This window comes from Molothrus aeneus, chromosome 1, assembly GCF_037042795.1.
Source record: "Molothrus aeneus isolate 106 chromosome 1, BPBGC_Maene_1.0, whole genome shotgun sequence".
Lineage (NCBI taxonomy): Eukaryota > Metazoa > Chordata > Aves > Passeriformes > Icteridae > Molothrus > Molothrus aeneus.
Genome location: NC_089646.1, coordinates 65412452 through 65438738, shown reverse-complemented (window position 1 = coordinate 65438738; position 26287 = coordinate 65412452). Strand labels below are relative to the sequence as shown.

The 26287-nt window shown below is 41.1% G+C and overlaps 1 protein-coding gene and 1 long non-coding RNA gene across 4 annotated transcripts in view; one reads left to right on the top strand and one right to left on the bottom strand.

Moving 5' to 3' along the window:
• Positions 1–25103, top strand: part of HIVEP1 (HIVEP zinc finger 1) — a 126987-nt gene extending 101884 nt beyond the window's left edge. For 2 of the 3 annotated variants that reach the window (XM_066558422.1, XM_066558415.1), the window contains 3 exons: positions 1804–1908; positions 12643–13160; positions 16030–17746. In XM_066558422.1, coding sequence (XP_066414519.1) covers positions 1804–1908; positions 12643–13160; positions 16030–17175 — 1769 coding nt within the window. In that variant the 3' untranslated portion in view covers positions 17176–17746. Of the gene's footprint in view, positions 1–1803; positions 1909–12642; positions 13161–16029; positions 17747–19915; positions 20021–24545 lie in introns of those variants that run through there. The other variant, XM_066558430.1, reaches the window with a different exon arrangement.
• Positions 1869–26287, bottom strand: part of LOC136561968 (uncharacterized) — a 38115-nt gene continuing 13696 nt past the window's right edge. Inside the window, exons 2-3 of the long non-coding RNA XR_010784454.1 lie at positions 17914–18049; positions 1869–2413 (exon numbers count right to left, since the gene is read on the bottom strand). This is a non-coding gene — a long non-coding RNA (uncharacterized lncRNA). The remainder of the gene's footprint in view (positions 2414–17913; positions 18050–26287) is intronic.

Sequence of the window (26287 nt, the reverse complement as noted above, 5' to 3'; positions counted from 1 at the left end):
TATGAATGAACTGTCTGGCATGCCACAGTGGGTGAGAAATTGGAGTGGAAGAGGGAAATCATGGGAATATGATGAAGGTTAGGTGAAGACAAGTGAGATGGTTAGCTGCTCACCCTAGACAGAGATGGGACACAGAATTTTAAATCCCTTACAGTGTCTTTTGGAGGTAGGAGGTGGACGTATATTGTACTCGTAGTGGCACTCAACCAATTGCTCTAGGAAAGAAATTGGCCTCTAATAAATTACTATATTGAAATTATTTTTTTTTTTTAACTCTTAAAGGACAAAGGTTCACTTTCCACTTGACCTTCTAAGACCCAGAGTTGGATGTCTACTTTTTAAAGCCTATTTATAACTTTAGATACTAAAGTGTATCCCAGTTTATGCAGGCAATATATTAAACAGTGGTACATCCAGAACTCAAGTGAAACAGACAGGAGTTCACAGCCAAAATAATTTCAGAAAAAAAAACAGTAAAATTTTTCTTGGCTTTGAACATCATTTAGCAACAATTTCCCCCAAGCTGTAACCTCAGGAACATTTGTGTTTTTAGTGGGTTTGAGACTATGCAGTGGTTGGGTGGAAGACTTCCAAGAAATAACGCAGTGCTGCACAAAGTGGGATGAATAGGCTTCAGATGTGTCAAAACTCATTACTGCATCCTGACAGGCTGGGTCATCATATTGCCTTTATGATGAAACGCTGGAGTGCAAACCCAGTAAATTCTCATTATGGTTTTTGCAGAGGAGGGGTGCTGGCCGAGTTCAAGTAATTAAGTTCTGCCCATGTAAAGATCTCCCTGGTTTCAGTCATAGCAGATAATTGTATTCACATCCTCTTCTGCATTTGCTGTGCCTGGCTTGTGCCATTGCTGCTGGCAGTCAGGTCACACAGTTGTGTGTTTGATGTTTGGTAAGCCACTCTTCGTGACAGGACAGTATAGCCAGCAGCTTCATGAAGTGTGCAAAGACTGGAAAATTTGCTATTTGTGAGTCAATTATGTTCACAACAATTATTTCAACATTTGGGATGAGTTACCACCTTCATTTCAAAGCAGAAATAAAGTACTCCATAACCATTGAAGATCAGCATTGCACTTTAATTTTTCCTATTTAAACACCTCCAAGAAACATTTTTTGTGAAGTTTAAGGTGGGCAGTTACTTCTAGTAACATGCATTTTATAATTTACAGATCTGAGCCACTCTTAGCCATTTCTTGATATTTACCATATTTTCTTTTTAAAGGAGAAGGGGAGAGCAGCCTGTGGGGCCTCTCAGCTGCACATTCACTTTTGAGATTCAGATCAAGTATGTTCATGCTCTGATTTTGAATAAAATAAACATGTTTGCTTAAGTTGGCATTGAAAGTGTTTACAGTAAAAATAGAATATATCAAATACTGGAAGATCTGCAAGATACAAACTTCAGTTTCACGTGATAGTTTTCTGTCAATATGACTCTGAAGACTGAATCACCCCTTTTTATACTTTGCCATAAACAAAGGAGTGATCTCTTACACCAGTATAAAACACATAATAATTTAGAATTTCCATCCTCTTCTATTTTATCTCAATAAAAATCTTCCTAAATGTAGACAGTGAGTTGGTTGCATTCAGGATAGTGAATCTCCTGCAGCCCTTGACAGCTTGCATTGAGGGACAAGGTTCTAGCAAGTGTGAAATCAAATTATGAGGTTGTTATAAATGTACCTGAAGAAGAGATGGACACGTTGAGCATATATTTGTAGACATTTGTATACTCACAGAGCAGATAACATTTTCTTTTTTTTTTTTTTTCCTTAAGGCAATTTAACAAAACATATGAAGTCAAAGGCACATAGCAAGAAATGCATGGATTTGGGAGTCTCAGTAGGCTTAATAGATGACCAGGATGGAGAAGAAGAATTTGGTAAGAAATTAAAGTCTTCTTTCTTTATTGAATTATTGTGTCTATTTTGTTATCTCAGCCTCTTACCCTTTCTTTTCCGAAGCTTTTTAATTATTGTACAGGGAAAAGATACAGAGAGAAAAATCTTAAGAGCTAGTCCAAGGGAGCCAGAAACACTGGAAAAATTTTCACTGAAAGAAATGACAAGCATATGCTAAGGATAAATTGCTGCTGCATTTTTCACAAAGTGTTATGCAGTTTAACTTTATCACTTTCACAGATAAATATGACAAGATTGAAAATACCAGAAAAACAGCTGTTTTACTAGAAAAAATGCAGTCAAGTGTAGTACTTCTTTGAAAATAGTTGTGCATGAAATGGTCCAAGTTTTGGGATGCATATTTCATGGAAATTAAATCACTAACGTGCCACACAAATCACAAATATGTTGCTGAGTGCCTTGCAAGGAGGTTAATCATCTTCCAGCATAGAATTCTGTCCTCCATCACAAATAATTGGGATAAATCTGCAGATAGAGAACATACAGAAATTAAAAACATTATTCATCTTCACCTGTTCTACTTCTTCATTAGTGATGAGAATGTTTTCAGAATGAATGTATTTGCTAAAAAACTTGAATTCTGCACTTCCCACATCCCAAGAAGATTCTACTGAAGAGGAGATGAGATCAAGGACAGTCAAAGAGGCCCAAACCAGGTTCATGAGTGACTTGCTTGTCATGATAAGAAAGGTGTGCCTGCAGCAGAGCCAGTGAGATGGAGAGCAGGATTGTGCATTAGGACAGTTTGGGATCTCGGCATGTCTCAGTGCAGTGATGGCATTTTTCCCTCCCTCGCATTCCTCTGTGGGGAGATGAATTGTGTTGCCTTGCCTTGGTGTATTTTTCTCCCTCCAGTGGAATAGTTTATTAGATTGTGGATGAGGCTTGGAGAAAAGATAGCAGTGGGGGTCTTTATTTAAGCTATAAGAGAAAAGAAAGATTAATGCACTTGCTTCCATATGACAACCACTGGCAGAATAAGCGAATCATCTTGAATCTAATTCTAAATAATGCTGGGAATATGACTCAGCTGCTGTGATTCAGTAGTGCACTAGGTAGAAAGAAACCTGTGTTTTTCCCATTTTTGGCCTTCTTCAATGAACTCTTTTTTCATAAGCAAAAAATATGTCTCCCTTCACAATTTGAGGTACCAGATAAATAACACAGAAGATAAGCAGTAAAGCAAATGACTGTATTTTTCTTACAGAGGAACAATTTTTATTAATATTTTCAGTCTTCATATGACAGAAAAATTGTCACTTTTTTAAGCAATATTCTCTAGCATTTGACATTTTCATGAGTTGTGTAAACAACAGGTGAACAGATATTTCCACTTACTAGAAAACATTTTATTGATTGATAAATTGATATTCCCAATTGCATGCATTAAAATTTGCATTTGTGATTATAATGCAATGGGAAATGTTTCAAATGTTAAAACTGAATTTTCAGTAACATGGGGTCAAAGGAAGCCACTTCAAACATTTGTTGAATGAATGCTTTCCTTTGACTTCAAGACTGTTCAACTGAAAGAGAGAGAGGCTTTCCCTTTTTACATATCATGTACAGGCATGTTTGACCATAGCATAAGTATATTATATATGCCCTGAAATATGTTCTTTGCTCAGCACAGTAATTGAATAAATGAAATACTCTATTTTGGAAAAAAAAAGAAGCACAGACACATACAGGATTTGTTACATAATCCTTGAAGTTCTTCATAGAATTTAATTTTATGGCTACAATGCCTATTTTGTTTTTCCCCAAAATAGAAGATGTAGCACTTCTTTCTTTAACTGGAGCCCCAAACCAAAATAACCACTTGGTGATAAAACCCTGCCTTTTCCAAAGGATCTGGCTCAGGTACCCATAGCAAAACCAACAGTGCAGCACAAAGTTCAGCACTAGAAACCTATCCAAGAATCAGGGTAATTAAATCCCTGATAAAGGTGCATTTGCTGCAGCCAAACCAGTCCAGCCTCTCCAGTTGCTGCAGAGCACAGGGCATTTACAATTATCCATGGAAATTCAGTGAGTAGCCCTGCACTTCAAAAATGTGATTTCATCTGTCTGCTCACCAGGCCAGCCATGAAGGTTTTTCTCATGATAATTCAGAATCTTTTTTGTCAGCCTATTTTAAGGCAGAATCAGGAGGGGAAAAAAAAGTGTGATGTATTTACATGTGTGGTTTTTGTTGTATGGTTCAGTTGCCCTCTCTGAAATCCTGAACATGCTAATTTTAGGCAGCGTTTGAATCAGCTTCAACCACCTCTTTGGCTGCCCTTTCCCCAGGGCAAAGCAGCAGAGCTCACACTGGGGCCAGCACCCCTCGTGCCAGGTCTGGGCTCAGGGACAGCCCTGGCAGCAGCACGTCACCCACAAAGGACAGTGTGATGGGCCATGAGTACTGAGCTGCACTTGTGGTGTTACATCTTTGGTGCTTCCACCCCTCCTCCCTCTGGCATGCATTGCTGGCACAGATGTGCCACATATCCTTCAGATGTTTTAAAAACCAAATCTTCAAATGCTTAAATGTTTGGGGTTTGGTTGTTAGAAATGTTCTGTCTCTTAAAAAGTGGTCTGTCTATTCCCATCGCTTTCCTCAGCTGGAAGGCAACGTGAGAAGCAGTAGAGGAAGGTGCAGAAAATCTGATAAGAAATAATTATGACCTCAGGAAAAAAAACTTCTTCCTGAAGACTGTGTGAAATTGGCCTCTTTCCTGACCTGTAGAATGTCTGTCTGTCTATCTGTCTGTCTCCACCTAATTCATTATCTGAACATTTGGGACACTGATTATTCTTATGGTAATAGAAATGTCTGCACCTTTGCTTAAAATAACTAAGCTGTATGTCTTCCACTAGAATTCCACTTTGAATTAGAGAATTTACCCAGAAATTTAAGAAAGCCACCAAAGGAATTTGCTGGTTTCAGTCATTTGAAGCTTTTTTTTGTAAAGTCTGGGTAATCACAGTTATTTGAATATACAATTTTTTGGATTCATATGAGAAGCCAGCTGTGACCGACAGCAGTACAGATTAAATGGATGCAAACTGAACCAGGAGTGCAAACTCAGGCACAATCCTGAGCACAGGCAGACACACACACAGAGTCTGTTTTTTCAGTAATCTGAGAAGCTGAAATTTTGTTGTGTTGTGGTGTCTCGGGAAAAAAGAAAGATGCTCTCTAGCTGTCTGAGACTGTATGTGAGATCAGAGCTTTTAACATAGCGTTCTTTGTATTTGGACTTGTCATCATTTGGGTATTAGTAAATACTTTCTGGCCTGGGTTTTTGTATTCAAAACGATTCCCTCATCCATTTATCTTTCATCTTCTGCTCTGTGGAATGTTCTTGTCACCAAAATACAGGGTTACAATGTGAGGAATGTTAATATCTGAATTAAATTGTCAGAGGAGGTGAACTGTTTAGTGTGACAGACTGCAACTGGGGATATCCTCTTTGGCCCTGCTCACATGCTCACACAACGTTTTTCTATCTAGTCTTAAAAACAACAATAGCATGTGTTCAAATTACAACAGTTAAAAACTTTGAACTTGTAATAAGCTAATGTATGAATGGTATGGTATGTCTGAGTAAACTTGCACAAGAGGATTTCTCGATAATGAAATCAGTAGATGGGCAGAACATTTAAGGGGTTTCTCTGCAGAAATTCTATTCCAAAATATTTATTATTTTTACCAGTAAAAATAATGGTAAGTTTCAGATACATGTTTATAGATATCTACACACACACATATTAAGAAAATACTTTCATTTTCTGCAGTATTATTACCACAGTTCTAAGTTAATTAGCTATATGTTACTTACAGTAGATTTTAAGTCAGTTTCAATGGCTCTTCATTTGCTTAATCATGACTCAGTCTACTTTCACTGAATCTGCATTTAAGAAGTGAAAATAAATGAAAAGCCTTGCAATAATATACTCCTTTTACAAAGAGAATGGAAGGCTGGTTCTGTGTAGTTTACAATAATTATTTAAATTTTTTTTTGGTTAATATCAATGTCTATTTTTCAACTAGATGTACATTAGGCATGCTGAAGCCCTACACCCACAGTCTGACATTAGACTACCTAGTGCTAGGTTTGATTTACAATATACAAATTACTTTAAAAGGTTTAGGTGTAAATAATTTCTTTAAGCAGAAGTTGCTCTTACTTTTTGGTGTAGTTTCACTTCATTACTTTCTGTCATCTTAGCAGTGAATGTCAAAAGCCCACAGATTTTCTTATTCTCGTTTTTGAGGAGCCCTGGTGATCACCAGTCTGAAGTTAACCCAGTAGATGTCACTGTGAGTCCTGTAGAGCAGTGGGCAGTAGCTGAAGCAAGACTGAAATCCTATAATTGAAGCCTATGAACAGGCCTAGAGTGACAGGCGGACAGCAGGGTTGGGTACAGGTGCTGGCATTGTTTAACCCTATCTTGTTTACTGCTCTTTAAATTTGTGTGAATGGCTGTGGAAGGATCTATTGCAAGTCTAATACAACAGGTGAAAGGCAAGTCTAAGTTGTAATTGTTTAGAAGAATGGAGTGAATTGATGACACACAGACCTCACTTTCTGATTTATGATCATATTATGACATGCTGAAAAATATTTCTGCGTTTCTTGCCATAGTCTACATTTTTTCTTGAGTTTGATGGAGAATATATAAAATATATATTATGGATGCCTTATTTTTAAATGCTTTTATGTAAATGCTAGTCCATAACTGAAGATACTTCCAGAACTTGAGACAATGAACACTGCTTTGTATTACTCAGGTGCTAAAAGCCAATACATGTAATGAATTTAGATTTAGATACTAATAGATAGTGAATAGATACTTAGTAAAGTAGAGCTGCATACTTATACTCTGCATAAGTAGAGCTAATGGCAGTCATATAGTTATCTACATAACTGCACATTTCCTTAGGAATCTGTAAAACTGAGCAGTCCAGCCTTGTATTTTCAAGCCGTTCTTGTCTTCCTGCCACTGAAAGAATGAAAATGAACATTTTTCTCTTTATGTGACAATCTACTTAAATATTATTAAGTTATAACTAAATGTGACAAAGTTACAAGCTTTTGAACTTCATCACTGGATTTGGTGCAGAAATTGCTGTATCTGTAGCAGGTCCTCAGTAAGTCAGGTCACGTGGCAATGATACTGCAATTAAAATTAAAAGCTGTAAGTTGAGGTTCTGAAGAACCTTTATTTTAGTACTTTGCAGTATGATGATAATTAGATGGCTGTTGTTAAAACCATGTACTGTAAGGATTCCTATAGGGAAAAACCTCTAATAAAATAAAAAACTTCCAAGTACATAAGGAGACATATTTCAATTACCTAATTTATAGCATCCCAGCTATGGAAATAGCAATATGTGGACTTACTAGCCCCAGGCACTTCACAAATGGACATGTTAGGATGCTGATAATTCCAGCTAATGCTATTGTGCTAAAGAACTTTCTTTTCTGCTCTGGGGTAAAATGTCGCTATAACAGAACCTTGTCCAACAAGCTCAACACCAACACCACAAACACAGTACAGAATTGACCAACTGAGGACTGAAATAAATGAAGGACCAAGGTATTTTTGCCTATGATTTGTAGACTCTTCAATACATAGGATAAAAACTTCAGTTTTCTTAAAAATAATTGTAGCTGGCATGTGAACAAAATCCCCAGTCAAAAGTTTTGTCCATGTTTCTATTAAGCCTTTACTTCCAGCTGTTCCTAATTTCTGCAGAGTTCAGGTCTGTAAAATTCACTTACTTGTGTGAAGTCCAGGAAGAAGAAAGAGTCTTTCTAAGAATTTAAAAGAAAAGATTGCAGCAGTTGACAGAGAATGAAAGGCATCACCTACTCTTCCAAAAAGACTCTTTGTAAAGAATTGAGGCTGTCTTGAACAGTTTGTCTGTTAAAATGGTGAGAGTTGAGTTACAAATTCTAAAGAGAAGTAGCTTTCATAAGTCTTCACTTAATAGTGTGAAACTTTTTTCCTGTTTTCTTTTTTAAAAAAGAAACTGAACTTTCATGCCAAAAGCCATTTCTCCATATGTTAGGAGATTTTAAATTTATGATACATCCTTCATTTGAAAATACCGTACACCATTTTACAACCTCATACAAAGTTAAACACAGAAGTAATTTTGTTTCCGCTGGAAATTGAGTCAGTTTTAGTTATATGTATGTATGTGTGTATATATATATATATATCAGCTACATAAGCATATGGTTATGATTGTGCATAGTTCAAGATAGGAAGTAAAGAATTATCTTTCCCCAATTAAAACTGCCAGGGAACTTTAGTAGGCAGGGTACAATTACCAGAATGGGATTGGAGCCAATACTGCTTAGTTAAAAAGACGCTGCTTGGAAGAGAATCTTCCACCACAAAGAGTGGTCACAGCCTCAGCCCGATGCCTCCTTCAGAGGAGACCCATAACCCTGCCCGGGTCTTTTAAAACTTCAGCATTGGGTCCTCTTGAACTCCACCGAGGCTTAGTGGGATCACTGATTGGAAAAGCCTGGGCACCTCTTGTTTCAGCAAATGTGCACTCAGGTATAAAAGCCAGAGCAAAGCATTCCTTTGTGAATTGCCAGAACAAGGAAGTCAGGAATCTTATTTTTTACTCATCTGATGTTGCAAAGCGGTGTGGGAGTAAGGGAACCACATTCATCGCTGTCACCTCGCCTACACTGCAGGCTCTGGCTCCAGGTAAAACCACACTCAAGTAGAAGCTGGCAAATGCACAAAGGGTGGAGGTAAACAGGGAAACAATAGAGGGAAATGATATCCCATGGAGTCCTGCATGTAAGGAATCTGTTCCACACACAGTTTTCCTTTCTCTTTCCATGGCTTTGTTGTGGAAAGCTGGGATGTATGCAGAAAATTCCTACATAAGCAGCATTTCCTAGTAAATCGGTAGCATTTTTAAATGTTAATTTGAAAGAAGATGGTTTCTTCTAAATCATTGTTTGCACATATTTTTTCCTTGCTTTACAAATGCATCAAGTCAGTCTAATCACCTCAGGTAATTCCTCTACCAGTAGAAACAATCATTCATTATTGACATCAGCTTTCATAGAAAATGTGATTCATGTGGAGAGAGGGAAAAAAGAAAGGCAAGAATCAGTAGGATTTCATAGAGAATAGTTATGTGACATTGGTAAAGAGACTGAATTTAAGAGGGAGTCCAGAGTGAACTCTAAGACTTTGCAATGTGCCCTTCATTATTTAAAGAGTTGCAAGAAAGCTGTAGGTCACCCTTTAGATATGACATATGGAGAAGTCTTCAATATCTGTTGAGGCATTGAGGAAATCACAGAATATTCTGCGTTGAAGTGACCCACAAGGATCATTGCAGTCCAACTCTTAGCCCTGCACAGCACCATCCACAAGAGTCACACCATGTGTCCAAGAGCACTGTCCAAATGCTTCTTGAACTCTTTTAGGTTTGGTCCTGTGACCACTTCCCTGGTGAGCCTGTTCCAGTGCCCAGCCACCCTCTGGGTGAAGAACCTTTTTTTAATATCCAACCTGTCCCTTCCCTGACACAACTTCAGGCCATTCCTTTGGGTCCTTTCACTGGTTACCAGAGGGAAGTGTCGGTCCCTCCTCTTCTCCTCTCGAGGAAGTTGTAGCCTGTGATGAAGTCTCCCCTCAGTCTCCTCCTCTCCAGGCTGAACAAAGTGACCTCAGTCTCTCCTTATAAGGCTTGCCCTCACGGCCCTTCACCATCTTTCTTATGCTTTGGATGCTTTCTAACAGCTTGCTATCTTTTTCATATTTTGCCTTCCAAAACTGCCCCCAGCACTGGAGGTGAGGCTGCCCCAGCTCAGAGCAGAGCAGGACAATCCCCTCCCTTGCCTGCCTGGCCATGCTGTGCCTGATGCCCCCCAGGACAGGGTTGGCCCTTCTGGCTGCCAGGGCACTGCTGGCTCATGTTCAACTTGCCATTGACCAGGACCCCCAGGTCCCTTTCCATGGGGCTGCTTTCCAGCCTCTCATTCACCAGTCTGTCTGTACATCCAGGGTTGTCCCATCCCAGGTGCAGAATCTGTCACCTTCCTTTGCTGAATTTCATACAGTTGGGGATTGCTCATCTCTAATCTGTCACGGTCTCTCTGCAGGGCCTCTCTCCCTTCAAGGGAGTCAACAACTCCTCTCAGTTTTGTATCAGTTTTGCTCAGTGTCCCTTCCAGTCCTGTGTCCAAGTCATTTATGAAGATTTTGAAGAGCACAGGGCCACAGATGGGGCCCTATGGAACCCCACTAGTGACAGGTTGCCAGTCTGATGTCGCCCCACTCACTGTAACCATTTGTGCCTGACCTGTGAGCCATTTTTTCACCCATCACATGATGTGTTGTTTATCCAGCTGTGGGCTGGACATTTTATCCAGGAGAATTCTGAGAGACACTATCAAAATCTTTACTGAAATCCAGAAAGGTTACATCAGCTGGCTTCCCTTGGTCAACTGCATGGGTTACCTTGTCACACCAGGAAATCTGGTTTGATAAGCAGGACTCTCCTCCCATGAAGCTGTGCTGGCTGTAACCAATGGCTCTGTTGTCGTCCAGATGTTTTTCAATACCTCCTGGGATAATCCTCTCCATAACTTTACCAGGCACAGAAATGAGACTGACTGGTCAGTAGTTTCTGGGGTCCTCTTTCTTGCCCTTCTTGAAAACTGGGACAATGTTAGCCAGCTTCCAATCAGCAAGGACCTCTCCAGATTCCCAGGACTGCTCAAAAATCAGGAGAGGCCTTGCAATGACATCAGCAGTTCTTTAAGTATTCTCAGATGAATCCCATCAGACCCCATAGACTTTAGGCATCCAGCTGGAGCAATAGTTCCCACACAACTTCAGAGTCGACTGGGAGTTTATCATTCTCACAACCATGGTCCTCCAGCTCAGGGCACTGGAACCCTCCTAGTTTGTCATTGGTATTGAAGGCAGAGGTAGTTGTTTCCATTCAGAAATCAAACATATGTAGATGTTCTAACATTTTAGATATGTTTGCTTTGCAAGTTACTGAAAAAACACTGTTTATATGAAGAATAGAAATGACAGAATTATAGAGAAAAAAATACCAAAAACATTTAGTCAGTCCACATGTTGTTGTTAATATCTTTAACGATCATACTTGCCATAATTTTGGAATGGAAGTTAATGAATTAATTTTTCCATCAAAATGTATTTTCTATTTTTAACAGCTTTGTCTGTGGATGAGAATTATAAATTAAGACTATTTAAAATTCTGCTAAATATTTTTGTTAGGATCATTCCAATGACCTGGAGGATTTGGGGTATTTTTAATAACATGTCAGACATGTTCATGTCTGCTGTAGTAAATGTAGGAAATCTAGTTTCCATATTTAGCTAATGTACAAATTATTGTGTAGGCAAAGCAGGGGAAAGTCATTACAGGGGGATTTTTCCAAAGAAGCTATTAGTTCCCAATTGCATTGCTCATTTGAAACCCTAAAGGCTTACAATGGTGGGTAACTTACTGAAAGATAGCTCAGTTAAGCTCATTTATTTCATATGGAGTTCAAAATGTTGGTTTTGGTTTTGGTAACTTAGCAGCCTAAAGTATAGGCAGTATATTCAAATTCTTTTAAGGGCCTGATTTTTTTCAGAATTGTTCATTTTGATGGTAAGTTGCTATGTAAGTAAGTAAGATGCTGTTCCCTAGAAAACTATCTCTGAGATTTTATCTAACCAGACATCTTTGGTTTTACAGAGCCAAATGATTTTTATGCAGATATGTTTTTTTGGACAGCTTAAGAGACAGACCTTTAATCAAATACAAAATATTAATGTATTTAAAGCATTTTGTCTTTTATAAAATGATCCCAGACAGTCTGGCTTGGAATCAGACATAGCAGATGGAATTTTCTGTCGCTTTACTAAAGACAACTCTCTTTCCAAGTTAGATATGAAAGAAGGTGAAAAGCTGCAGTTTAACTGTATTTTGTAGAGAAATTTACCCCTAGACAGAGGTTTGGCTGTAAGGAGGGCTTCTTTATGCAAACAAAGATTCATAGGTAAGTTTTGATACAATTAATGCTTTCTTGGCTCTTAGGACATCTCAGGTAATTTTTTAATAAACCCTTCAAAACATTAGTGAAGTGAAGAAATCTAGTAGGGTCTAATTTTGGTCTCTTTTGCCTGTTAATGAGACAGATTCTTGACTAACAGCTTCCAGTCTTTCTGTTTGCATCCTTCAAAAACCTTTGTAGCCATGATTCATATTAGGTACAAGGACACCCACTTACGAGTCAGAGCCAGCCAGAGAATATCCCACTGCTAAGGTTGACAGACCAGCCCCTCATAGCTCTGGGAACCTAATGAACCAGGAATCTGCTCACTGCTCCCCAAGCAGAAGAGTGAAGGGTGACTTTGAGCAAATGGTTACAAGTGGCATGAAGGAAAACAGCCAAATCCAGAAGGTTAAAAACAACATAGAAACAGAAGATGAAAGATTATATAGCTGTGCAGTTAAATATGTAAGCTGGAAAATAAAAACCAAAATTTAACTCTACCCTGTTGCTTTGCTGCAGTGGGGTGTGAGTGGAAAATACATGTGCCATGAGGTTTTTTGCTGGTTTTAGTTGTTCTCTCCTGCTTCCTTCCCAAGTCAGCCCAGGACCTTCATTGTCTTAACTTCTCTTCCACTTTTGCAGGTGAGAAGCAAAGATTTGGCTATGACCGGTCAGGATATGACGTGGAGGAGTCTGATGGTGGCGATGAAGATGAAAATGACAATGAGGACGATGATGAAGACAGCCAGGCTGAGTCAGTGCTATCCACAACGCCCTCGGTGACGGCCAGCCCCCAGCACCAGCCCTCTCGCCACAGCCTGCAGGATGCCGCCAGCACCGACGACGACATCAGGCTTCCAGACTGCTTCACCGGGGCTCACACGGACTCCATGGATGGTCTCCCAAAAGCACTGCTGACCAAGATGACCGTCCTTAGCACAGTGCAGTCAGTCAGCAGGACCTCCAGGTCGCCAGCAGAGTCCACCCATCAGGAAGCACATGAGGACAAAGCCCAGGAGAGAGGAGTGGGTCCCTGCGGTGCTGATGCGGCACTGACAGACATTGCTCCTGCATCTCCAGGTCGCCAGATGTCTGTGGATTACCCTGATCCACATACAGCCTTGGGCCACTCCTTAATACCAACTGCAGCTCTTACAAAGGTAGGAGTGTCTGAAACCAGGGAGAGAGTAGGATTTTAAGTCCTCCTTCTAAAAAGACCTTCTTGGAGATTTTTCAAAGAATAAAATGTTTGCCTTTCACTTCATTCTTAGAATTCTTCGTGATGAGTCTTTCAGAAGAGTTAAAATTAGTCCAAGCACAAATATATAGGACTGTAGACACAAGGATGTTGTCAGAGGATTGCTTTTCAAATTCTTAAATTTGATTGTAATCTTCCTGAAAGGTTTAATTGTAATATGGTCATTTCAGCTGATGTTTGGAGCTGGTAGATTGTATTACAAATCAGAAGGAAATAACAAATACGTGGAATGAACATACAGTGGTTGTTACGTTTTCAGGGGAAAGTGATAGAATTCAGCAATCAGTTCAGTCTGAAATCTGATGATACAATCATTGGTAATTCCAAAGGGAAATTAATCTAGTCCCAAAGTGTTTTGCCTTATCACTAAAAAAAAAAAGGTGCAGTTGTTTATCTATCCTCCAAATATGCTTAATAGTAGAATTAGAAAGAGCACCAGATGTTCAAGGAAACTAGAAGATTGCCCTTGCACAATAACAAAAGGAGAGATGAACACAGGACTGAGACCTGAGTTCCCAGTGCTCTCAGCTTTTGTCCAAGCTGAAAGAATATTTTAATCAGAAAAGGATGTATTTTGCCCATGCACGTGTTAGACATGTGGATTTTCAAAGCAGTGTGCAGAAAGATGAGGTCAGTCTGTGTGCAGGTCTGTGGGAGCATTCAGTAATTTTGGCAACTGTTTTTTTTTTAAACTGTGCCCATGAAATCACAGAGAGAAGTGGCAGGTGCTGAGCCTTTTTCATTCAGCAGCAGCTTTAATGAACTGCAATGGGGATGGTACAAGTCACTTACCAGACTGATCCTAAAGATACTTTTTGGAATTTTTAATTCTTGCTACAGACCATGAAGGCATTCGAGCTTTTCAGAGCAATGTTCAAAAAAATGAGTTGTACAATAGTTTAATCAAAGCACTGCCTTCTCCATGATGAATGCAATATTTAGAAATATTATATAAAAAGAATTAATCATTTAGGTTGGAAAAAATATTGAGATCATCGACTCCAAGCTTAAACCTAACTGTATGCAGTTACAAAAAAGTAGCAGAAAAATTTCAAAAGCATAAAAAGTAAAAATTTCAATCTGTTTTAAGTACTTAGTGGTTTGTTTTTTTCTTTGAAAACTTACAAATGTACTCTACTAGATTTATTTTTTACACCGTTTAAGATAGCAAACTGTTGACATGGAGAAACAGTAAAAATTATTGCTGCATTGTATTGTTTGACATAGGTTCATCCTGGCTTGTAGGAACTGTGAGTTCATGTGGCAAATGTTAATTGGAGCGAGTTTGTAGTGTGACAGAGAATAAAATGAAGTGGTCTCTGATCACTGTATATGCCTGCCTTAAAATGGGAAGGGTCCTAGTATTTGGAGTTTAGGTTCCATTGTTGCCGGTGGATACCAGAAGGACATTTAACTGAATGTACTCCCTCATTAAATAGAACCACTGAAGCCTCAAGTAAATATTCATGCAATTAAAAATGTTGAATGGTGTTCATTTATATAGCTTGAATAATTGTCTACATTAATATATTTAAAAAAAAAAAAAGGAAGGCATGTAAGTAATATGAGGAAGCAATTCCTTTCCAGATTTTCTTTTCCTTTCCTAGACCAAAAGAAGCATCAGCCTTGTGTCTCTAGTGGTTAATCTGCAGTCTGTTCCTATTGTGAATGGCTGTGGATCCCAGATCTTGCAATCGAGAAAAGGAGTCCTCATAGCTCAGGAAGGCTGTTGTACATTCCTTCAAAAGCATCCGTACCAGTTTATCAGGATCTCTTGTGAGGTGTCAGTTCTGAGAAAGATGTTGACTTCTTTCTCACACCCATCTTCTCATTTAGACGGGATGGCACTGCATAGCCAGTTAATCATATTCTCCCTTTGCCAATACATTTTCTACAAGCAGATTTCAAAAGTATTTCTGTCTGGTGTTGAGTTTTTTGCCTGCTCTAGGGAATTTTTGAGAGTTAGGACTGTAAAAACTAAGTAAGGTTGCAACAGAGTGTGTGTGCGATCAATGTGCCAAAAACAAAAAGATAACCATGAGATTGCAATTGCACTTTCAGACTACTCGTTTTAGGAGGTTCTAGGAAAGGAATTGCAAGCCTTGGTCAGTAACAGGCTGTAGGAGAAGAAAAGGGAGGATAAAAATAGTATTATAAATCCAGGTGTGTGCACCAAATAAATCACAGTGAGCTGAGGCAGCAATGGGATGTGGATCCCACATCTCACTCCAGTATCCACCCATCACCTCCACTTCTGCAGGAGCTGTAGTTGTCAGCCATCTCCTGTCATTGCACACCCTGTCTGTCTCACTAGAAGCACCTATGACAAATGTGCCATGATGCTGCCTCTGCCTGCTGGAGGCTGTAATGCCTTCAGGAGAGGAACCCAGTGCATCAAAAATGCCAGGTTATGCTTATTTAACCTTCTTGCCTGAGGTAATTTCCACATAAAACAGGTCTCCAAAGCCTTCTCACCACTTAAAACACACATGCAAAATATATTCAGCAATGTTTTTGAGCACCAGTGTTTGAGAGAAATTAAGCAAGGGTAATTAGCAGAGGAAAATGCAATTAGTGGGTGAGGAAGGAGGTGGAAAAAAAGGAAGGAAATCAGTTCATTGTTTAAGCTGAGCAGTATATACTATGAACCATTTTGTTGTTTTTCTTTCTGAAAAGGGGGCATGGGAAGCACTCCCAGCTCCCTCGTGTTTTCATGTCACTGAAGGGTATGGTGGCTGCCACATTAACACTCCTGTGTGGTTCTCTCCCAGGGCACGCCCTCTATCAGCTCCCCGTCCTCGCTGGCAGACCACAGCATGCCGACACCGACAGCGCCGTCACCCTACAGCGAAATCCCGGAGGGGAAGCCGGCTGCCGAGCCGAGAGCTCCCCAGACTCACCTCTTCAGCCACCTGCCCCTGCACTCGCAGCAGCAAGCTAAGGCTCCCTACGGCATGGTGCCCGTCGGGGGCATCCAGGTGGTCCCTGCCGGCCTGGCCACCTACTCCACCTTTGTTCCCATCCAGGCGGGGCCGGTGCAGCTCACTATCCCAGCTGTGAGCGTGATTCACAGAACTACCAGCGCCCTTGGCGAGACAGGCGGCACGGCCCCCGGCACCACTGCGAATCCCGTGGGAGTCGCCGAGGTGAACAGCGTGGTGCCCTGCATTCCCATCGGCCAGGTGAGCGTGCCGGGCATTCAGGGGCTCGGCACACCCAACCTGCAGCCTCTGCCACCGCTGGGCATGGAGACAGTGAACATCCTGGGCCTGGCAAACACCAATATCGCCCCGCAGATGCGCCCTCCGGGAATTACCCTCAACGCCGTGGGCCTCCAGGTGCTGACAGCCGGCACGGCCCCGCAGGGCACCAACCCCAGCCCGCAGGGACCCCTTCCCAGCCTGCAGATCCTGAATATCGCCCTGCCGACCCTCATCCCCTCTGTCGGCCCCGCCAGTGCCGAGGGGCACGGAGCCTCTGAGGCACCCACCGCAGGCTCCAAAGCCGGCGAGGTCCAGCTGGAGCTCGCTCCTGTTGGCTTCCCCACAGCCGAGGCCGGCCGGGATGCTTCTCCTCAGGCGGTGGCTGGTGGCCAGCGGTACGGCGGGAAGAGCCAGCCTGAGCCCAATCCGCTGACCAACCCCGCTGGTCCCGGGAAAGCTGATCCTGAAAAGACTGACCTCGCCAACCCCAGCAAGCCAAAGCGTGACCTCCCTGCCCTCCAGGTGAAGAGGGCTGCCCCAGCAGAGCCCCGCTCCAAGGCGAATCCCAACGCGTTAAGCAAGTCCCCAGTCCACCGAACTGTCACCCCGGACAGACAGGTACCCAGGCCGGCCGCCCCGCCCCAGCGGCAAAACACGGTGCAGTTTAGCGATGGCAGCAGTGACGATGAGGATAGACTTGTAATAGCAACCTAGTTTTTGTTTTTAATTGTGTTTTTATTTTTAGAGTTTTTTTGGGTTTTTTTATAACACTTGCAGGTTTCTTTGCAAACCTTCCTTTCCTTAAAGCACATTTTTCTGACACAAACCCATTACTAATCTTCGTGCAATCATGAACTCTTGACCAATAATTGTTGTTTCTTGTCAGCTCCAGCCATTTTTGTACATGTTGTATAGACGATTGTGCCTTTTTGGAGTTTTATGTTTAGAAACCTGTACAGATTGTTGAATATATATATATAAAATATATATATATAAAATATGTATATTAAAACCAGGTAGTTGCTTGTGTTTAGTAAACATCCTATGTCAGATAAATAAAGGATTAAATTATATGTTGCACTGTTAAATGTAAATTTTTATGGCTGTGGGACAAAGTTTCTGTGTACAGATCTAGTATGTAAAACTCCATATTTATTGTATCCATATTAGTCTTGGAAAAGGGTCTGTCCATCTTTCTTGTGTAAGACGGTAGCTTTACACTTCAAAGAGAAATACAGTATCTGTGTTACAAAATATTACAGTAAAATTTTGTTTACTGACTTTACCATTGCTTATGTTGTGCCTTCTTGATGCAGTCCGGTAGCTAGAGAGGTGCTTGACTCGTTCCTTTCAGTGCCCTTCTGTGCCCTTCCAGCTGGTTCAGCTTGAAAGGATCTGGTGGTGGTAAAAGCCCCTGTGGTTTCACCTGCCACGGGAGAGATAGTAACTCACCGGGCTTTACTTGCAGTAAAATCTTCCATTCAAAACATCTGGCAATTGCAGAGTGGGGAGGGAGTCCCTCAGCTTTCCATAGAGTGAGCATCCATCCACCTTGTGTTTCTTCCCTAACTAGAATTTGAAGACTTGCCTGAGGACAAATGGCAAAAGGGTCATAATGAAATATTTTTTTATTTGTAATCTTGAACTATAAAACCACTTTTTACTGACATTAAAATGTTGTTACACAAGAAAGGAATAATTCTTTGTGTGTTAATTGCAAAATCCGCCATACAGCTGGTGAAAAGGCCACTACTGTAATGAGGGTTTGGCATAACTCATTACCATCAACCTCTTAGGAGACTGCATTTCAGGAGATCTTCATTTACAGGTAGACAAAGCCATTTTCTCCCTAAAACAAGTTTGTCTTACTCATGCAGGGAAAGAAGAAGGGACTAGAGGCTTTACACATACAGTTAATGTGCTGTTTTAGCAACAAACTCGTCATACTAGGCATACAAACATGGATGGATCCCAGAATAATGAAATTTAGTACTCCTCTGTTTGCACGTAGTGAAAACAATGCAAAATTATCTCTGAATTGTTTGGGTATTCCAACAATGGCAGGAGACACGTCTGACAAGTTACAGGGCTACACATTTCTAGAAGTTTCAAATTGACTTGGGATTCATGCTACAATTTTTAAGTAGAGTTGGTTTCCTGCTGTGTCCTTTTATCACATTGTTACAGAAGTTTTTATAACCCCTTTAATAACCAAATTCCAGTAGGAAACTGGAAGGTGTAAATTAAAAGCACAATCACCTTTTTGGAATTAACAAGGATGAACACATATAAAACAACTGGAAGAAAAGGACAGGAAGCAAATCTGGAAAAAAAAAAGGGAGCGAATTTGAATGTGAGCTGGGCTGCATTGTTCACAGATTAACTCCTGTATCCATCTCAAGGAGCTAATTCATACCTTGCACTGCTCATATTCAAAAGCAGCAGTACCCTAGATCCATTTTTAACTTTACACTGGCTTTTGTATGGTACTCACATTGTACCCATTACATTATTCCATTACGGCGTGTTGTAAAACTGTAGGCGATGTTGAATGAGCTTTATTAACTTCCAGAAAGAGCACTTCAGTAGCAGAAAGCCGTTTCTATTACTCGTGATTATCAGGCAATTGTACTAATCTAGCCATTAGAAGCACACACACTGGAAAGGGGAAATTACTCCTGTCTCTGACAGAGCTGTGCAGAGCCTCGCTGAGGGCCCCAGCACCTGAACCACCAAGCACTCTCAACTCACATTGAACTTGATGAGAGTTAAGAGTCCTCGGCTCCCCGCAGCGCCGGACTTCAGATTTGTGAGTGTCTTACGTGCAAGCCCTGTGTGGAGTGTCACTGTGCATTTGTATGTTCTTTTTATAAGTGTAGTAGTGGTGTCAACGTGTCTTGTACCATTATCGTTTTTACCTATGTGAAATTACCCCAACCAGCCAAAGCTAGAACCAAAACATTGCCATCTTACATGTGCTTTAAGAGCCTGAAGCTTTTTCCAGTAGAATCAGGTGACAGTTTGTAGTTAATGAACTCAAGAAATTTTGCATTAGTTTTAGCTCCTTTGAAATGGACACCTACCAGTAAAGTAGAACTATTGTAATTAATTTGAGCGTATTTGTCTAAAGCATGAGCAAAAAAAGATGACAGAATCAGATAGCTTTACTGCAAAGTAAAACTATCCCCAAAATTTTGAATGCCATCACAACTTATTACCATTTTCCTGAGTTTTATAAGGCAGCAGTGGGTAAGGAATTGCTGTTGCACATGCCCCTGAGTCTTGATTTTACTAAACTCCAGAGATTTATTGTATACACATCTTAAATATTTACTTGATGAGCAATTTGTGGTGTGCTCATATTCTGCTCAGGATTAATTCCAAGTAGTCTCCAATTTAACAGAAAATTCAGCCTGGTGAATCGGGTGATCTGCATCTGTCTTTTCTGTTCTAGGTGTTTTGAAGACGCCAAGGGCAAGAGATGGAAGCATATCTTGAAGAGTAAGAATGACATGACAACAGATATGTCATAAAGAGGAACATTAAGATGTGTCACTTGGTAAGTTCATTTTAGGACAACAGGGAGAAAGGACCAAGAAAGTAGGCACTGATTCAGCCATGAGATGGGAGAAGAACTCCCAGAAGATGGGAGTTGCTTCTGAGGATGTAAAGCTGCAGGTCAAGAGATCTGAGGACAAATACTGAATCATCACTTACCCAGGCAAAGCAGATTAGCCACATTTGAAGCAGGAACTCTACTATTAGCAGGTAGTTGCAGATATATCTAATGTTCACATCAAGACTGTAGGAAATCACAGTTTTGTAGAAGACTGTGGTCCTGAAAATTACACTGTTTCCCTTCCTTCTAGGGTGTTTCCAAATGGATATTCTTTGAGTTGCCTCTACAGCTTATGCAACAACAAGAAACAAATTTGGAGTGTGACCAGACCTGAGAGAAGGTTAAACTCTGTACATCCCCTCTGTTAGTGCCTGGAACCAACATCTATAAATACATCAGCACACACGGGTATCTTGCATGAGCACAAGCCTGTGACTGCTGCATTAACAATTACATTTTCATTCTGAATTAATTCCTTTTGTTTTAAATAGTGTTGTAACTTTTATTGTCTTGTCCAGAGTCAGCAGTGATGGGGAAATCACATTCCCCTTGCCACAAGGATCCTTCTGTTCGAAGCAGTAGCAAACATCTCAGAAACCTGCCAGTGCAGTATTAGGCTGCTCTTCAGATGGTGTGAATTATCACAGCTGAATTGGAATAAATAACACCTGGCCTGTTTACTCAGGGATCTCTCTTGGACACCCTCTGGCAAATCCAGCACAGCTGTTTAAACATCAAAGGGCCAGAACAAGTTTTGCCCCTCAGTGTACCCAGGCACACTCTGGCATCTTCTCACAACCTATTCCCAGCAGGAGGGTGCAAGCAGGTGCCAGCTAAAGGCTGGGTACAAATACAGCCAGAGTACAGACACTCAGCTTCTGTGGGATCTGTGCAGATGCTTCCCTGTGATCTGCCAAAACCCCTCACTAGGAAAAGAATTGGTGGCCAGTGGCCTGTAGCTCTTTCATCTTAGACCTTACTTGGTTTCTCTTTGCAATAAAGGATGTTTGCTGGTGATGTGGGTACCTGGTTTTGGAGGCAGCATGTCCATATAATAACAATAATCATGGATTTGGAACATGAACTGTATTAAATGTGCCTGTGTTTCCCATTGGGGCTTTAATAAGCTACAGCATGGCCTACCTGTCACTTCTTGGGTCAAAAACTAAACCAGAAACAGATATAGACAATGTACCTCGCCTCAGATCTCTTGACCTGTAGCATTACATCTCCAGATGCAACTCCCAGCTTCTGGACCACAGCTGAAATAAAGCACTTTGTAGGTGCAGGGATGCTCTGCCTTGCTTTGGTTACTGCTGCTGTACACACCTTTGTCCCTTTCTTTCTCAAGTAATTTGCTGAGCTTCAGGTTGCTGTAAATTATGCCCTGAGGCTTGAGCAGCCCACAGTTGGTCCATATCAGCCAGTCCCCTGCCAGAAAGTCTGACAGCAGTGTTTTGCATACAAATTCAAGTGCCCATCACATGCATTTCATCTCAGACAACCTACATAGGCTGAACACAATATAGCCCACCTCAAAGCCAGAGATGTACCATGAAACAGGCATCCCATGACTTACACTTAACTAAACATTCTGTATGGTTTCTTAACAGATTTTTTTCTTGCCTTGAGTTTACTGACATGTGGTTAAACAGAATATAAAATTAATTTGTCACTATATAACTTACTCCAGAAGTCCTCATTTTTTGCAAGATAATCCTCGCTAAGCTTTCATAAACACTGTAGTTTAAACCCGTAAACTGCCCTTCAAACATGTGTTTAACACTGGGACAGTTTCATCAAAACAAAATTAAAAATCTTCAGTTTTAGCATGAGTGACTTGCCAAGAGCCATGGAAACCAAACAAGCCACAAGTGAGAGTGCTCACTCAAGATACCTTCAGCTGACTTATCTGATGGGCCGCTGCTTCATTGCTTTGGAAAGATATCCTCTCAGACCAGTATGACCATCTCCTCCTTTCCTTGCTTTCCTGGTTATTCATGGGAGCAGTAAGTGCCAGCCGTCTTAGATGACTTCTGGCCACTCTCTAGTTGTGAATGTTACATTATGGATGACTAAAAAAAACATGGCTAGAATTGTCTTCCCATGTCTTAGGGAAATTTCTGTTCCCTGTAAGGAGTCTCAGCACCTACAGATGTTGTTTTAAATGATACCTAAAACACCAAAGACTTAACACCATTTCTGGCTTATATCTTTGAGGATAAGACCCCTGTCTTAATTCTAGACACTGGACTGCTGATTCTGTTACTGACTTAGGATGACAACAAGCTACTTTAAAGTACTTCAAATTGATTATTAGGTAATTTTATATGGAATGTTCATGGGTGGATGAACATACAGCAATAAGGATGTAACAGCCTGTAATTCATTGATTTGATGTTCACGTTTTGTTCCAGGAATGTTAAATCAGGAAAAAAAAAAAAAAAAAAGGTGTTGTTGCCATTTATGTTTGTCTGTACATTTCTCCTCTTTATACTGAACAGACTACTCACAACGTTAGGAGGTGACTGGTGATTTTCAGATATTCCATGAGATCTAAGGAAACCATGCTAGCTGAAAGATGGCAAGGCTTTACATTCCAATGGTTCAGTCATGGAAACAAAACTTAGAGTTCTAAGATGAGTCAATTAGCTAGGCATGCTTAGTTTTCTTTGGTAATTGTAGGCTTGTTTTCCCCAATAAGGTCAAATGTTAAGGCTTGTTTGGTTTTGTGGCTGTGCTCTTTAGTGTATTTGAAATCCATTATCATGCATGAGGCATTTGTGCCGAAGTGGGCCAACTGAAGGCAGTTTATAAAGTCAAATGCCCCCAGCATTTCCTCTTTTTGTTAAGTTCAGGCAGTTACAACATCCCTTTGGGCTTCAGAAGTTCCATTTGCAGGTCATTCAGGTCTGAGGTGTTTTGGTGTTGGTACCTAAATACCTCATGGCTGGATTCCTCCTTGTAAGAGAGAGCATGTGACACAGGTGACAGTTCCATTTCATATCATGAATAATAAGCTCTCCATTAAAATCACTGACTGCTAAGAGCCCTTTGCCATCCCATCATCTTCCTGCTCCAGATCTAGGTATGGAAGTGAGTTCAGAGCCCACTTGTTGGCACAGCTCTCCATCCCCATTGCAGCCCCACTTTCATGAGGGATTTTTCACAGAGTGCCTGTGGAAGGCAAGAGTGATCCCTGGACACTCCCTGGACATGAACTTGCAGTGAGGGACACAGCATGGAGGGAGCATCACTGAGAACATCCACCCACCTCCAAGGAGCACAAGGACAAGGTGCACCAGTAGGGATTTTGCTCAGTGCTGGGCCTCGTGCAGGAGCAGATTTTGCAAAAGAGTTGGCATCTTTGCAGGAGGGTTAGAATAGATGACCTTTAAAAGGTCCCTTTCAACTCAAACATGATTCTGTGAACAGGACCTACCCAGACCTGAGGCACTTGAGTGGAAAGCCATTATCTTGTGACTTAACCCTTCCTATCCCTTATGATCAAGGCAAATCAAGTCAAAATGAAGGATTAAAAGGCATCTTTTGACAGAAATTTTTGTCTAATCAGAAGGAATTTTGACAAGAAGCCAAAATTCCCTGTTTGAACAGAACATTACTACATCCCCTGATTCTGCTAATGCTCAAACATTCCCCAGCCTGAGTAGCTGCCCTTCTGGCACCCAGCTGTCCTGCACAGGATCTAACAAAGTACTATCCTTCAGGAACACTGTATCCAGAGTCATCACACCCTTTGTACAACCTAAACACAAGGGCTTCATCCTGAACACGTGAGCATGAGGAGGAGATGGTGCTGCCCATTTCTTCCACACTCAGCTACCAACACCGCAGTGGTGGCACTCTCTGCCACCAAGAGGTGCCAGGGACGATGCAGTCACCGTCCTCTAGTGCAGCACCAGCTCCCTCCTCATCAGCCAGGGATTACACAGCAAGGGATGTTGACGTCCCTCAGGTCCCTGGATGAAAGGACAGCTCTGTTAATGACACCTCCCTCCCAGGAGGCTGCTCCAAGCTCCTGTGCTCTGGCCAGGCCAGCTGCAGACACTCGCTGGCTGAAACGAGGCCAGGAGAGAAGAAAGAGGGAAAGATAAACCAAGCTGCAAGACAGAGCAAGCCAGGGAGAGCATGGCATTGTAACCAGGCTGTTGGGCTGTCTGGGCACAGGAAGGCAGCTCTTGTATTTCAGACCTGTTACCCAGTGTTAGGTGTGTCCCTGGTTTGCAAAAACAGTCTAGGTGCCAGAACAGAAGCAAGTGTTGAAACAGTGCCTCTTTGCAAAACAGAAGTCATGTTTTCATCTGGACACCAGACAGTTTTGCTCCACCAAAAAATCAAGTGGGTGGTTCAGAAACCATTTTTGACACTTAGAGGTTTAAATAGTGTTTCTCTCTTTGTTTATTCCCACACCTATAATGATCTGTGACGCTTTTCTTATTTACAGTGTTTCAGAGCAAGAGCTCACACATCTAATGCTGATTAATGCTGCTGGACTGAGCAACTGGCTCCCCTGTGGATATCCTGTTTTCCTGTGAATCATCACTCCTTCTTGAGACATCCTCCAACTCAGATCAATGGTCCCAAATGTATTAGATATGAAGACATCAGACAGCTCTAACAGATTAGAAAAGACACACACAAAGAAATGTGTCCCAGCTTCTCCCTCCTGTCCCGCTGAAAACTGGCACAGTGAACACAATCCTAAGCTCTTGTTATAAAAAGTAGAAAGACAAAAAGAAGAAAAATGGAGAGAGACTTTGGGAATGTAGTTTACCCAAAGATTTCTGCAATTTGCCCTTTTTAGGTATTTGCACTTTTGTATTTACTTCATTCTCCCTTACAGTTGGGAACTTCTCAGGCCAGATTCTCATCTGATGGAAAATGACATCCGTGAGCTTCAGCAAAACCTGCACCCAACTGCATCAGCAGAGGACTTGGGACTATCCCTTTAAGCACTGAGCCTTGCCTACAAACACAAAAATTAAAGGAACATGAACACCTGTGGTCTGTTTTTTTAAAGTTTATGTAGTCTACTGCATCCTCCGTGGTTTTATTCAATTTTCCATATGGCTAATGAACAACTGAAAGGGTCCTGTGCCAGTGAAATGCCAAAACCTGAGGTCATGAGGTCAAACTAGATTATCTTAATAGTCTCTTCTCCTCTTTCAATCTTTGCACACAGGTTTTATCTCATAAAGGAGTTAAAGTCTTTATTTCAGCAACGTTTGATCTTTAAGATTACACAAATAATTAGTCTTTTAAGCTTCTGAGCTTTTTTTAAAATAGAATTTTAAACTCTCCTTTTAATGGATGTCTTTTAATCCTTATGTTTAAGTATAAGAGCCATGCTTGATCTAAGAGGACAGACAATGTGTTTGGATAGAAAGAAGGGCATTTTATGGGAATGTTTGAAGAATGCATTGTGTTTTTTTAAGAAGCTCTTCCACCAATCAGTGGAAAGAGCTGACTGAGGGACCAGAGGACAGTCTTTTGTTGACATGAAGCTCCTATCAAAGAAGATAGGATGTGCTGCTCCTACAACTTAGAGTGGACTGTGCCAGGCTTTTTTTTTGTCCTAGACTTCTAACTCTTCTTGTATTCTTCTGCACTTGGAGGGGAAAAGAAACCCTTTTAACCTTATGCACTGTGACTACTCACTTGAAGGCAGTGGAGAAAAGAATACCCAGCAGGAACACACTCTGCAAACACTCAGCAAAATCATTGGATCTGCATATTTTTAATCAATGAGGTCTTGGCAAAATAAAGGGTGATGGTTTTCATCCAGACTGTAGTTCGTCCAAGTCCCTGGGTGGGGTTCAGCTGTTTATGTTTTCTTTGAGGAAAAATGTCCTCAAGATCCGGTGCTGAGTTGTTCTTTGCCTCCAAGAAAAACCCCCAGTGTGGGAGTACTGGCATATGGCAGGGCTGTGAGAGGCATGCGAACTGAGCCCAGAGTTTGCCCTTGATGCAGCTCAGGCAGCCATCAGGGCCGCTGCAACCACCTAAAGGAGGTGGGACTTGGTTTGAAGGAACTAGGGTCAAATGACATGAAAAATATTAACCTTCTCCATAGGAACAGAAACCTCACTGCCCATTCCTGAGAACAAATGGACGTTCTCTTTTATTTTCAGTATCAGTGGAATTTCTGTTGTTTTTGTGACCTTCTCCTTTTAATTGGACCCATGT